Raw genomic sequence first — 15,286 nt, 5'->3', positions numbered from 1 at the left:
TTACTGCCTTCAGGACATGCTGTTTAGTAAAAGGATGCACTTGGCTGTTCATCTGTTTTAAAGAAAATACAGAAACAAGTATCACATTTACGGCATGTAGCACTCGCTAAACTGTTAAAATCTTCTTAGTTACTGGATCTTATGACAACTGTTCACTTGAACTGAAAGCCAGGCAGTGTGGTGTGGTGTAGTGTAGTTGCTAAGGCTTTAAACATTAAATTGGAAGCTGATCAGTTCAAACTCCATTGATTCTAAAGCCGATGTCACATTATGTAACTTCTAGTCGTGGCATATGTCCGCTTCTGCTGACCACAGTGGCTGATCTTGTCGCTGGAACGTATCAATTTTAAAATGGGTGGAAATCCCTGGCATGTCACGTTTACTGTTGACGTGCCGACCTTCCCACACGCCTCTTTTTGGGACAGCCGATAGTGTGCTGCCTGACAGAGCAACTGTATGATGGGTTCATTTTTTCCATGATGCATTTTCTGCTTTTTTTTTTTTTCACCTTTGACTTAGTACCTAAAACGCGAGACATCAGACAGACAAGGATCTTTCCTGTTTGCGAGGTCTGGGTCCTCTGGTGTTCCATACTCCTCATCCCTGCATTGAACTTCCAGATAAGCATTCATTGGTAACCAGCTGTCATGCACACAAGCCTGCCACTACAACTAAAGACAAAATCAAGCTGGTTTGATTTTTCTCCAAGCAAATCATAGGCTCGTTGGAGCGAATCGATGGGAATGTCGGATTAAGTGACTGCCGCGGACTCCCTATGATTATGTACATGAAGGCTACGACTAAAAATTGCTGGGAAAGTTGTGTAGTGAGACACTGAGTTAAGTCAGTCACTTAACCCACTGGCCATTTTTATATTTAAAAAAAAAAGTTTTGTAAACGACTGATAGTGCCGTATTGTTATCTTGTTATCTTGGATAAAGGCAAAAATAATAACACAAAGCCACACTTTGAATACAATTAATTGCATATTTAAAAAACAATTTTGCTTCTCTTTGCTTTTCTTTGTCTGATATTAAGCTCCATTTTACATAAATGTCATGATCCTTATAGATTCTGAATATTTAATAAAAACGTCTCTTTTCCAGACCCTCACAGTGCAGTGGTCTCATCTGAAGCTGCCATGGCTGGAGTTGAATTGGTTTCTTGACATTTCATCAAGGATTTCTGTGCTGGACCTGTCTGCAAACTGTCTTCAAACTCTACCATCCATCATCCCTTGGGGTCTTATTCAACTTCAGACTCTTAATCTCTCTGACAACCACTTGAAAGAACTCCCCGCCATCCAATCTTCTGATCAGATCATTTGCACAAGGTGCGTCTCCCCAGCAAGAGTTCAGTATAGTTACTGTATGTACTCGCGGATCAGGATTTCCCACGGATAAGTCAGGGCTTGATTTTTACCGTATAGTTTCCGTTTTTTTTATAATTTCGGTCGTATAAGTCAAATGCAGAAAACTCCCGCTATTGGTCCAAGAGATTATGGTATGCTAATGCCCACCTGAGAGAGTAACCACGGAGAACACGGCCTTTTTCTGTTTCTATGTATTGTGCCTATGTGACCACACGGTAATACCCCAACTATTCCGAAGCGACGTTTGCACTGATTTGTGTTTTTTGTATCTCGCACCCTCATACACCTTAATCATAAGAGCATCCCTTATCTATGATGGAGCGTTTGATCAGAAGAAAATATGAAGCTGGTTTTAAATTAAAAGTCATTAATGTGCCGAAAGAAATCAGTAACCGTGCTGCTGCAACAAAATTTGATGTGTCTGAGAAACTGGTGTGAGAATGGAGGAGGCAAGAAGATGTAAAAAAAAAAAAAAAAAATGTAAATGTCGTATTTGAATGGGCGTATAAGTCGGGATCTGATTTTATGGTTGATTTTTTTGGGGGGTTTATACGCAAGTATATACGGTAAACCATCCTAAAATGATATGCAACTCACACTCCAAAAAAAAAAAAAGTTCATATGTACACATTACAAGTTTGTAGGGGGGAAAAAGTTCTTTATTATCATGTCAATGTTTTACATCAGTTTTAAACTGTGTGCTTGTTTATATGTAATTGTGATGCCCAACCGCTGCAAATGATTTACAGTGCAGCAGCACATCTGATGTTCAGTCAGCTGAGGCGGGCACATGTCGCTACTCTTTTCAGATCGCGACACTGGCACCCTGTAGCAGCACATACAGTTATATTAAGTTCAGATCCTTGAGTGGTTCTGTGATCAACACCTCTGTGCATGGAGACACTTGTGAGGTCCTATCCAGCTTCTCGCCCACTCAGGTCTGCTAGTGAGCAGCAGCTGGTAAAGCCACCTCTGCATGGCATCAAATCTCAAGCCCCAGACATTTGTCTCGTGTAGCTCCATGCTGGTGGAATGAAATGCCCACCTGCATCTAAACTTCTGACCTTCTGAGCGCTACAAACGCTCTGGTTCTGTGAATTTCTGTCTGATGGATAATGGATTTGATCAGTTCTTGTAACATGAAGTGTAACTCGCCGGGTGTGCACTTTAATTTACTTCATTCATCTAAGGTGGCTGTGGAGAAAATTGGGATCAGATATGTAAATATGCAGAGTTTGAATTGGGCAGTTTTAATGTGTTCTTCATTTGACCAAAAAAGTAAAACCTATAAAGAGAAATTTTGATGCATAGCCCCATAAGATAATTCATTTATTATTGTAATAATACTATATGAACAAAACTCCTGTCACTGACAGCTTAACAACTCAAATCACTGAAGAATTTTTGAATTACTTTTGTATACATTTGCCATGATGGATTTTGCTGAACAACTTGGTATTATTACTTGCGAGATCATACACCGTAACTCGTCAGCAGGTGGCGACATTTGTCACCTTACATTTTAAGACAGTGATATTTGTAGATATGTACTGTGGCTCAGAGGGGGCACACCTTGGCTAGGGAGTGGATGTGTGCCATTCCAAAGTTTAGTTTTTTTGGCGGAAAAAAGCAGTACAATCACTGAAAATGTTTGAAGTTTTTACACTTTTGATCTGCTTAAAAAAAAAAAAGTGGTATAAGTGGTTTCCCTCACCTTTGCCATGTACAGTATATAAAATATGTAAAACTGGCCACAGTATCTGTCACAAACCGGTAATAGGAAATATTGTTAAATTATTCTATCTCTTGCCCTATGTATATCTTCAGTGTCTTTCGTCTGTGTTAGTTTGTGAATGTCTCATAACTAGAACCCCCTCCATTGATGACATTCCTGTCTGGTTTTAAACTTGCTGTCTTTAGAAGACGACTCTCGCTCAGCATGCCTCATACGACTTTACTCCTCCACATGCGTCTCATACTTGCACTTCCTCTTTAGTCACGTCATCAAAGTTAAACTGACCAGTCGGATTGCTTGGAGGGACTAATCATACAGACCTTAGTCCGTCCATCCATTATCCAACCCGCTACATCCTAACTACAGGGTCACACGGTGATGTGGTCTGCTGGAGCAAATCCCAACCAACACCAGGCGCAAGGCAGGAAACAAACAACAGGGAGGGCACCAGCTCACCCCAGGGCGCACCCACACACCAAGCACACACTAGGGACAATTTAGAATCGCCAGTGCACCTAACCTGCATGTTTTTGGACTATGGGAGAAAACCGGAGCACCCGGAGGAAACCCACGCTGACACGGGGAGAATATGCAGACTCCACGGAAGCGAACCCGGGTCTCCTAACTGCGAGGCAGCAGCGCTACCCACCATGCCACCGTGCTTCCCACAGACCTTAGTATTCTATTATATTGTAAGATAAGATCTTGGTAAAAATACAGATAACAAGCAGCTCAAGTCTTAGTGAAGCTAAACTGAAATGGCAGACAGTCTAGTATAAGCTGAATCATTACAGGTGGTAGTAGACCTGGGCATTCTCATGGCATATGTAATGCATGTATTTACAGTAAATTTCAAGAATGACAGTTGAAGTAAAAATGCTGGATTTGAATATGCCTGTGTTTCTTAATACTGTGGGCTGCCTATACAGTAATTGGATCACAAATTACAATTTCACTGAATGAGAAAACTGTTTCTAGAAATCCTTGCAATGGGTCGCCACTTGCAAGGATGAAACAATCCATCCAGATGACAATTAATGGCAAGTCCTCAAGGGGGGAACGGGACGTCTGAGCTATAGTGGACTGGTCACCATCCACATCAATGTACTGTACAGAAGCAGTTAGGAAGATTAGTATAATATTAAGTTATGTGGATTACAAGTCAAGGTATGCTTACATATAGAAAGGGGTGAAATGATAGTCAGTATGTTGTTACTTTAAAATCTGTTGTATATGAACACAATGAAAACTGGTTAAGGATAGATTCTACACAAATATTAGAAGGTTTTTCTTTGCATGGAGATTCACAGATAAATGGCATAAATGGCCAAGTAGTGTGACTGACAGTAGAGCTTTGGGTGCCTTCAGAACTCCATTTAATGCTCTTTTGAAGGAGTTAGTACAGTTATGAGAAAAGGCCATTCACCCAAATATAAACGCCCCAGCTCTAGTCAACTAAAGTTCTCTGTCGGCAGCATCTCCAGCGCGACACTGAGCCACACTTTGAGTAATAACGGCTTCAGCTTGCATGTAAGCTGCTTGCCCCATGAACAGGTTTATGTGTTATGCTAGAGGCTGGCCAAACGAGTATTAAATTGTGCTCCTGACATTCCTGGAGTGATAAAGGCAGGAAGCCTCAGAGTTAACACAAGCCTAACAAATAAAATCATTTTTCATCATGAAAATGTTTCATTTAGTTTTTCTGGCAGTTGGTGTCAGTTACCCAATTACCACGACTCTAGTGCTGCACACATCGTTTTGCTTTAAAATTTAGCTGAGGTAAGTCCATGTTGTCAATAAAGGTAAATGAGGAGAGGAATGCATTTCAACCCTTTTTATCCCCCTGATGTGGCTGTAGAATATTTGATGGGGGCGTAGAAAACAAATACTGTATATAGAGTAGAATGAAGGGATTTTAAAGGTTCGGGGCCCCCCAAAGGTGATCCCCATATAATTAAAAGATTTGAAAACAAGTAAAACCTGAATGGCAAGTCACGAATGGAGTGAAGTCAAGATGGCGGAGAAGCTGGTTTTACAAGGTTAAGAGGTGGAAGAGACGGGTTCCAGAGGCAAGAAGTGGGAAGTGACATCACTGATGTTCTGTCTGTCAATCCTTCTTTCTGCAGAGGGTAGAGGAGAAGAGGCATTAAGTGACAGCGCCAACCCTTGACTCGGAGTGGAATTACCAATCGACGAGCCCTGCACACGTGTGGCTGCAATCACAACATAAAGTAAACTGAAAAACATCACACAAAGGAATTAATCTGACTCACATCAAGTGCATTTCTAGAAAGATGTTGAGTTGTACAGTAATCCCTCCTCGATCGCGGGGGTTGCGTTCCAGAACCCCCCGCGATAGATGAAAATCCGCGAAGTAGAAACCATATGTTTGTGTAGTTATTTTTATATATTTTAAGCCCTTATAAACTCTCCCACACTGTTAACATTATTAGAGCCCTCTAGACATGAAATAACACCCTTTAGTCAAAAGTTTAAACTGTCCTCCATGACAAGACAGAGATGACAGTTCTTTCTCACAATTAAAAGAATGCAAATAGAGCTTCTTCTCTTCAGGAGCAGAGAATTTCAGAGTGAGAGAGAGAGAGCGCAAAGAAAAGCAAACAATCAAAAAATCATTACGTGTGCTTTTAAGTTTGCCGCGGCATTTTTTAGAGGAGCGTCCGTATCTTCTAAGCAAACAGCTTCTGTGCAAACAGCCCCTCTGCTCACATCTCCTCCGTCAGGCGCAGAGAACATCAGAGAGAGAGAGAGAGCGAGATTAAAGCAAACAATCAAAAAATCAATACGTGTGCTTTTGTGCTTTTAAATATGCCGAGCACCGCAATAAAGCGGCATTTTTTTAGAGGAGCGTCAGTATCTTTTAAGCAAACAGCCCTCCGTCAGGCAGAGAATGTCAGAGAGGGTGAGAGAGAGGCAGAGACAAGCAAACAATCAAGCTCCGCGCGGGATGCATATCTTATAGCATTGAGGAGTTTTATTTAATACGTAATACGTGCCCTGATTGGGTAGCTTCTAAGCCATCCGCCAATAGCGTCCCTTGTATGAAATCAACAGGGCAAACAAACTGAGGAAGCATGTAGCATAAATTAAAAGACACATTGTCTGCAGAAATCCGCGAACCAGCGAAAAATCCGTGATATATATTTAGATGTGCTTACATTTAAAATCCGCGATAGAGTGAAACCGCGAAAGTCGAAGCGCGATATAGCGAGGGATTACTGTACTCCTAAAATTAAGTTGCATGTTTGTTTTTGACATTTGGCCAAGAATGCATGTTTATTTCCTGGATCTTTTATCTTTAAGGTCAAAATGTAACAAAAATACAGCAGATGTAATGTTAAATTTACAACGTTGTGTGTTGTCTTAGGAGACAAATATTATAACTGCATTTGTAAATAAAATTCTGCCCATGTCTGGATGATGTTTAAAATTATTTCCTCAGTTGTAACCAAATTAAAAGAATAAAAAAAAACTTCAACGTTCACTCGAAACATGTGTTTACTCCTGCAGCGGGCACCAACCAGTCATGTTAATTCTAGAAAAGCCACTTTTGGAATTTGAACAATAGCAATATATAGAACTTTTCATTTTTTTTTTTCCATTTTCTAATCTGCAGCCTACTTCAGATTGATTTATCAAGAAATCAACTGTCCAGCTTACCACCGGGATTTTTGCATCTTACAAGTCTCCAAAAACTTACAGCATCAAAGAACCAGCTGGTAAACCTGTTTGAAGTTGAAAATGGTAAAAATATATTTTATGTTTTTCCTTACCTTTCCTATTTTATTCCTAAATCTTCTGATTTGATGCGTCTATTAGGGGAAAGGATTTCTTACAGCTGTTTGTCAAACTAGAGTCCAAAAGTTGACTTATTTACTTTTCAGTTTTCATGTGTTTTGTTTTCTCCTCTTAGTTTTCATGTACATTGTTTAACAAATCAGTATTGTAATTTATTCTATCAGGCTTAATAGGTTTACCTCTGGATGATTTTCAAGCATTTTGTTTTGTATTAACTGAGCCATTTCCCAACCTTTTGTAGTTTCACTTGCCTGTGCTTTCACGACCCACCTGAGATTTGGGTTTGTTGGGGGGTTGACCACCCCCCTCTATGAATTTAGCTTGATCGTCAAAGTGGGGGGAGTGCAGTGATCCCTCTCAGGGGTTAGGGCGGTCATTTAAGATCCCCCTACAATGCTGCCACTGTAAATCAAGCACAGTCTTCATTGCTAGAAGGGATCTTCCTCTGTTGGGCCCTTAAGCAAGGCCTTTAACCTGTAAATTGGGGTGCAGTACCCTGGCTGACCCTGCTCTTTGACCCCAAAACCACAAAAGGTTGTGTGAAAAGACCATTTCCCCTTGGGGATTAATAAAGGATGTAAATCAAAATCAATTATCCGAGCAGTGAGGAAGGGGCATTTTGTTTGCTGATGGCCATGGCTCACCAGCAATGCCACCATGACCTAAAAACAAAAAATCATATTCAAATAATATTTAGTACTCTAGACTTACTCATTTTGAATATTCATAATTCTTCCTTTAAGAAGACTGACTTTGGGCTATAGATTTACATCAAGTGAAGTTGGGGCACATGATGGGCGTTCGGGAAGACAAGAAAAGAGTATTAAGATCAAGTGTGATGGAGCCTCCTCATTTTCTGTCGATAGACTGATGGTACTTTAATTTTAATTTATGTTGGTCCTAATTATTGATGTGATCAGATTTACAACTTGACCTTTCTCACAAATCAATATCGGTGAGTCTCCATGGCCCACTAATCGCACTTTAAGTTTGTGTTGAATTTTTAAATGCACAATAATGTTTAGGGTTACTGTTAAGAATAGTAGAGTCATTTTTTTATGGCATTGTCTTATAGTATTTTTATATTTATTTCATGAAGGTGTCAACTGGATAGGACTGCGTAAATTAGAAGAACTTGATGTCTCGGATAATCTTCTTACAGAACTCCCTTCTGTGTTCACGCACTGCTTCAAGTCTCTCAGTTACCTAAATGTCAGCCGGAACAAACTGAAAGCGTTTCCTGTTCCGTGGGCATGCCCCCTGGTGAGTAATCCTATTGGACTGTTGTATTCCTAATTAGTTGACTCGAGTTTGCTTGTTGGTGATTCGGTGGTACACTGGTTAGTGTTGCGGTTTTACAGTCCCAGACGCCTAGGTTTGATTCTTCTTCTGTGCAAAGTGTCTGTTTATCTCTGGATAGTCCAAAATCCTTCAAAGATGTTCTTTCAAGGTAAAATGTCACCAGTAAATTGCCCAACGTGGGTAAGTGAGTGAGTGAGTGAGTGAGTGAGTGTATGAAAATGCATTGCAGGGGTCTTTCCTGCTTTATGTCCATTGCTTCCGGGTTAAGCTCTGGCTTTCCATGAGAATGTATTGGACTCGGCAGATTATCAAGAGGATAGATGATGTGACTGAATGCATCTTTGTGGCCATTACTTGTACAACATAGTAACTTTATGAGAAATGTTGTGAGAAGTATGGTTGCTGTCCTTGACCTTATCATATTTACATTGATGTTTTATTTAAGCTACTCCAAAGTCAAATCCAAACCAGCCGGTGGTGTTAAAGCAGTAAAGTTATAAGTTAAATTAAAAAAAGCTTTTTGGTTTGACTGCATATACTGTGCTGCTCATAGAAATTGTTATACGGGTAAATTGAATAGTTCATAGATTTTGTGTTTTTTTTAAAGTGTTCTCCTCCAGACCACAGATATTTATCAAAGCAGCAAAGCCACGTTTGGATGAAAAGATGGACGCTCTGATGTGACGAAGCTCTGCCGTCACATAATTCTAAATGGTTAGAATGTTCATTTTAATTTTTTGCGAACAGAAGTTAGAACTAGTTTCTTTTTTTCCCCACACACATAACCATAAATAGATGGGTAAATGGTCAAGTAATGAGGCAGTAGACGTTACTGCTTTATGGACCTTCAAAACCTGATGTTATTTTGGAGAAATTAGGTGGAAAGGATTAGCAAGATTTGTTGGGATGAATGACGTGTTCACATTTAAGTACTTCTGATGTTCCAGATTTTTTTATATTCTTGCAGACTTCTCAATAGTCAAACTTTTGACCATCAGTTAAAAATGTTGTAGCAAATTTTGCAGGCACTTGATACATGTAGTTGTGCTTGGTCAGAAATCCTCTGACGTTATCAAAAGGAGATGTTGAGACTAAAAGCATTTGACTTCACTTTAAATGACAATGAAATGGAAATTAGGTTTATGGAAAATTGAGATATGTGTGTGTGTGTGTGTGGCAAATGATCATCCACTGTAAATACAATTTTCTATGGGGGACTACAAACAACAAAATGACCAACTTCATTGACTGTGTGCATAAATCCTTTAATTTTAGATGTCTGTCTGTCTTTTACCAAACCCACCTAATCTGGTGAAGGTTGCTGTGGGTGGCACATATCACATCGCCATCTTTTGCAACCTGAAAGACTTGAGATTGATGTTGAAAAGCATCTGAACCTCTTTATATTTAATAGAGCCTAAAACTCTACTACAATAAATTTGAAATAACTTAATGAGACTTTTTTTTAATATTGTAGATGTGTGACTTCCTCGAATGTCTTTCTTTTTCAGAAATCTTGTAAAATCTCTTCAAATTTCATTGAGGACATTCCAAACTCCCTGACCGTTTTTTGGAAAAATTATTTACGAGATCTTGATATTTCCAATAACTGCCTGAAAAGTGTCCCAGCTTGTGTCTTTCAGTTGGAAGTGAGTATCAACATGGCAGAAAGTGAGCAATTAAATTGTGAAACTTTTTTTAATTGGTAAGTCATTTAAGTTTTAGCTACTGGAACTGCTGGCAGATCCTGACAGTAATAGCAGCTACATTCTGGTGGATGTGGAATTTGAATAGACAAGCAGTCACGTAATAACTCTAATCCAAACTGAGTCATAAGCTGCCTACGTTCATTTTGTAAGAAGATGTGTTTTTGAGTTGGAGTTATGTAAAGCTCTCGGCGGTTAGTATGCATACAAGTAAATCTGTCTTCACAATAAAATAAAGAATGACAGATGAAAGTGCTGGTCACTCAATCGTATGACGGCAGTACTGCCCTTCAATCAGAATGCCAGACACTAATAAAGTGTCATTTGGGGGGCGTGTGTGTGTGTGTGTATGATATATATGAATGATACCATCAATGTGTGGAATTAGGCATTGTATAGAATACTATAATGTATAAAATATAGAAATGTATAGAATGCTGACAGTGGGAAATCAAAGTATGAAACTATTAAAATTTCATACATTTCCTAGGCGTTCTATACAGTACCAGAAAGCAAACCGGCAAGTCATTTTGTATAGGGTGGTCCAGATCGAATTATGCAATTTTCATTACGCTATAACTTATTAAGTTTATTACATAGAATATCGCCCAAAAAATCCCAGACCATTGAAGTGTGAGAACTGATGACATGAAGAATCGTCTTCGCACTGAACTGGAATCGTCCCCGCATAAATCAAAGTCATCCAGACAATTGGGATCTGCATAATTAGATCTGGACCACCCTGTATAATGCCTAGGTATTATATACAATGCTTGGGGAAAGTCTATAAGTAACACAGACATTTCATGCTTTGCCTAAAAAGTCACACTTTTGTAGAATGCCTAAACATTCTGTACAGTACCTGCTTTTCACACATTGCTGGTAACATACTTATAGAACCCAGCATATGTTTAAAAAAAAAAAAAAAAAACATTCGAATGATAAAACAAGACTTTATGACCCAACACCTTCCAAACCAAATTACAACCCTCCCACCTGCTATATAGTACCCTTGATTCCTGTATGTCTAATCATTTTCCTCTGATGATGACACTGGTAGGTTGAATAAAAAACTATTCTAAGATATGTGACTGATTTTCTCCCTTTGTGGATCTCTAGCTATAAATTTACATATAAAATAGCTATAAATTTACAAACCGTATCACAGACCTTCATTTCCATTCATATATAAAATCCCCAAGGGGAAATTCACATACTCCAGCAGTATACTGATAAAAACAGTATTAATTAAAGAGTGATAAAAATGCAGTGCAAGTTAAACAATGCAAGGTGGAGACTGCGAGGCAGGTGTAACACACAATACTTTTCTATAATGTTAACGTTTGCCCGCTGGGTGGAATAGAAGAGTCTCATAGTGTGGGGTCTCCTCAGTCTGTCAGTGCAGCAGGACGGTGATAGCAGTCTGTCGCTGAAGCTGCTCCTCTGTCTGGAGATGATCCTGTTCAGTGGATGCAGTGGATTCTCCATGATTGACAAGAGCCTGCTCAGCGCCCGTCGCTCTGCCACGGATGTCAAACTGTCCAGCTCCGTGCCTACAATGGAGCCTGCCTTCCTCACCAGTTTGTCCAGGCGTGCGGTGTCCCTCTTCTTTATGCTGCCTCCCCAGCACACCAATGCATAGAAGAGGGCGCTCGCCACAACCACCTGATAGAACATCTGCAGCATCTTATTGCAGATGTTGAAGGATGCCAGCCTTCTAAGGAAGTATATATAATATATATAAATAAAATTATACAGGTGCCATGGCTAGTGTATATATATCTCTTGCTGTGCATGTGCCTTCAGCGCCTTTCCTCTCTATTCCCATTTGTGTCTTCTCCCTCATTTGAGTGCTTTCCCCTAAAGCCTGCTTGTCAAAGTTGGTTATGTCTTTGAAGTCAACTGTCACAGTGTGCACCTTTACTCCTCCCTGTGCGTCTCACACTTGCACTTTTAAATAAATATTTAAAAAATTATAAAGGTGTGTGCATATAGTATATAATGTGGTGTTTTTTGTCATGCATTGTATCCCGGAACATCATGCTTTAATTGGTGAGGTATCAGATGCTGTCATATTTAAGAGCTGCACAACACCCTGTTTATACTCAAAATAATGATAGACTCCTTACAAGGTAGAACAGAGAAATCATTTTTGTTGAGAATTTCAGATTACTGAGATTTCTGGTTTGACCTTCTACAAAGGTTTACCTGCTCGATAGACTCCCTCCTAGTCTTACTGTATTTGTTTAGGGTTAGAGTTTTCAAATCTTTGCCACCCAAAAAAAAAAACATGTAAAGTGCCGTCTTTGGTCTCTCACACACATGGTTGAGAACTCCATGTCTGGTAAGTGCTACAACAGGGCCTGTTAACATTCCACTTGTAAAATTTCAAGCTCTTTGATAAAGGCAACGGCCAACTCGCTCTCTTCATTTTCTGTCGATAGACAGATGGTACTTTAACATCCTAAGGGAAGTGCACTTGTTCCAGCAACAATACGGTCTGGTGGTGGAGTAAAATACTATATACATGTGGGGACATATTGAGGCTAAGGTAGGTGGCTGGCTGGCTGACCGACTAAGGACACTTGGAATTTGGGTTGAGAATTTTTGAAAATTCTTCTTTTTTTCCTTCTCTGTGAGAACTGCACGTGAACTCATTTTTCTCATGTCTGCTTTCGCAAATAAACAAACCTGTTCCATTGTGCTTATATAAGAACAACAGGAACTAAATCTTTGGCCTTGGCTGACCTGCAGACAATACAAGCCTCCTCCAAAAGGTGAATTTACCAGAAGTGTCAGAAATGTAACAAAACTATAAAAGCAACAGACAGTCTAGTGCGCATATTCTTTTTCTATCCAACTTTCGTAACTCGGTTTTAATCTGCTTTTTGAGCGCTTGAAAAGTAAAACAAAAGTGGACCACGAGTTTGCAGGTAACAATCCATTCAGGTTTGAAACAAACCAGAAACAGATGTATGTTATGAAAAATAAATACATGGTGTCAAATTGCAATTTCTGATGTGAATGTTGTTGTCGGTAGATCTTTAGGTGAATTCCTAACTGATAAATGGATTGTCCTGTCCATTATTTTTTTTCTTTAGGTTTTGGCATCCTTGAAAGTGTCTGGAAATCAGTTGTCATCCTTACCGCCTCCAGATATATGGACATGTTCTCGGATGAAATTACTTGATTTGTCTAAGAATCACTTTGGAAAGTATGTATAAATTCTTTGTACCAAGCTGATCTATTGCCAAGTTCAGTTTTAACCAACTTCTGGGTTAATCCTCATTTGATCAGTTACAGTAAGTGTAATAATTTGATCGAAGCTCTGGCAGCAAGGTTATGTTTTTAATCTCTGAATACGCTTACGTGAAGTTCACGAGTCACCGTGGTCAGTGCAGCTCCCTCGGGCATCCACCGTTCTGGGTTTCGAATCCCACTTTATGAAATTGTAACATCGAAAGTACTGATGTTTTAAAAGAAGTTATCTGCATTATCTGGATGTTGGCAGTGCTGTGATTACATGTTTATCCTTTCCTGATTCACTCTACTATTGTACATATTTGATTGTGGTTATTAACCAAAAATTTTAATTTAGATAGAGGGCACTTGAAAGAAAAAAATGAACATTTTTTTTCTTCCCTAAACTTATTTATCTAATGAACAAAGTAATCCAACACCAACCAGCAGGTTGTGAAAAAGTAACTGCCCCCTGCATTTGAGAAATAACTGGGTGACCTTCATGCACTGGTTACAACCAAATCCTTCATATAATTCAAAGTGTTGCAATAAAATAAGAAATCCTAAACCGGTAAATACTTTTTCACAGCATTGTGCATGAATAGAGAATTTCAAATTGTTCCTCCATTTCGATCAATCATTACAACTGCAAAAGTCTAGTAAAATTAACTGATTGATTTAATACTTCCTGATCTTGTATGAATCAGGATCTGATCAAAGGAAGCCATCACAGACTTCTTTTCTTTTTCCTTTCTTTATTGAGGCACATTTTAATGAGCTTTGTGTCTGAAGGTAAAGTTTAAACAATCTCTTGGCTGTTCATGCAGGATAAGTGATACTGAATAAGATGTTTTATCATTGCGGTGATGATGGTCTGATTTATTAGAGGATTTGGGTAACAAAGGCACATGTTAAGATGGCCTTTTGGAAATCTGGTGAGACATGGAAGTCTGCAGAAATCATAAATACATCTTTGTTCATTCCTTGTAGGACAGACAAAGGATCAAAGCTGCCAAGATTAAGTTTCTTCACTACTTTGAGAAGAAGCTCAGATCCAGGTAACGTGAGCTGACATAATGGCTGCCGTATGCCTGATTGGGAAGTGTGCTTAGGGGCTTGCTTGGAAGATACTTTTTAAAAAAATATGTGAATGGAAAAGCTCATGTGCCTAATTATTTATAGCCTGAGTGACGCATCTGTTTCATGCCATATTTCTGATCGTTTTTTTGACAAGCAAGTGTTTCTTGGGTTATCTGCATGTGTTTTTTTTTTGGTTGTCCCTGTTTTTTTTATTATACTGTAGTATCAGTAGACCAACAAAGAGGATGAGAAGAAAATCTACTATCTGCTTAGCATGATAAAAGATGGTGCTCTAATAGCAACCTTGTACACCCAGAATAACACTAAGAAGATTTAAAAGTGTTTAAGGTCAGGGGATAAACAAGGGAGAACAGGAAAGTACAAAGTAAATCAGAAAATGCCCAATGGTTCTCTTGGCCTTTCTGTATGAGGCTTAAGATCTTAAAAATCTTAAAATGCAAGAAAATGAAAAATAAATCACACAGAAATGACTGCTACATTCCCACACAGATGTAGCAATTTGTAGATTGACACAAAAAGGCCAGACACTGGGAAGTTAGAGCTCGCTTGACAAAGGCAGGAGTCCAGTTTAAAACCGAAGTTGGTGATATTGAGCAGCTCCCGTTATGGTGGTCCACAGAACTGAACTTGAGAGCCACCGATTTAAATCTTTTTCTTACAAACTAGCATGCAGTTGAAACTGACACTGAAGGTGGCGGCTGCGCTTTAGCAGTCGGTGTCATTTGCACCTGCGTCTCTACTGCTCGACTCTAATTGGATACAAGTAAGAGAGCACACTCGACAGGAAAATGTGACCAAAAAAGAAAAGTGTTTAAAGCCAAGACAAACAAATGCAAATTCCTGAACTTCCTCTGAAAGTAAATATCCTACTTGCAAATGTTTCTAAAGGATAATAATTGATTACATTTATGTAGGGATTTTCTTGGTGGTGAAAGGATGAGAGAGAGAATGAATGATTGTGGTGGGCAATTTAGCCAGGACATCAGGAGAAACACACTGCTCTTTCTGAAA

The 15,286-nt window shown here is 39.2% G+C and overlaps 1 protein-coding gene across 2 annotated transcripts in view; it reads left to right on the top strand.

The window, feature by feature from the left end:
• Positions 1 to 15,286, top strand: part of lrrk1 (leucine-rich repeat kinase 1) — a 126,559-nt gene that overhangs the window by 49,425 nt on the left and 61,848 nt on the right. For both annotated transcript variants that reach the window (XM_039772700.1, XM_039772701.1), the window contains exons 7-12: positions 1,107 to 1,333; positions 6,745 to 6,872; positions 8,026 to 8,189; positions 9,740 to 9,877; positions 13,036 to 13,148; positions 14,165 to 14,232. In XM_039772700.1, the coding sequence (XP_039628634.1) occupies positions 1,107 to 1,333; positions 6,745 to 6,872; positions 8,026 to 8,189; positions 9,740 to 9,877; positions 13,036 to 13,148; positions 14,165 to 14,232 (838 nt within the window). The remainder of the gene's footprint in view (positions 1 to 1,106; positions 1,334 to 6,744; positions 6,873 to 8,025; positions 8,190 to 9,739; positions 9,878 to 13,035; positions 13,149 to 14,164; positions 14,233 to 15,286) is intronic.

This window comes from Polypterus senegalus, chromosome 12 (genome assembly GCF_016835505.1).
Source record: "Polypterus senegalus isolate Bchr_013 chromosome 12, ASM1683550v1, whole genome shotgun sequence".
In the NCBI taxonomy this organism is placed as follows: Eukaryota; Metazoa; Chordata; class Cladistia; order Polypteriformes; family Polypteridae; genus Polypterus; species Polypterus senegalus.
The sequence above is the reverse complement of the archived record's forward strand: the minus strand, read 5'-3'. Positions and strand labels throughout refer to the sequence as shown.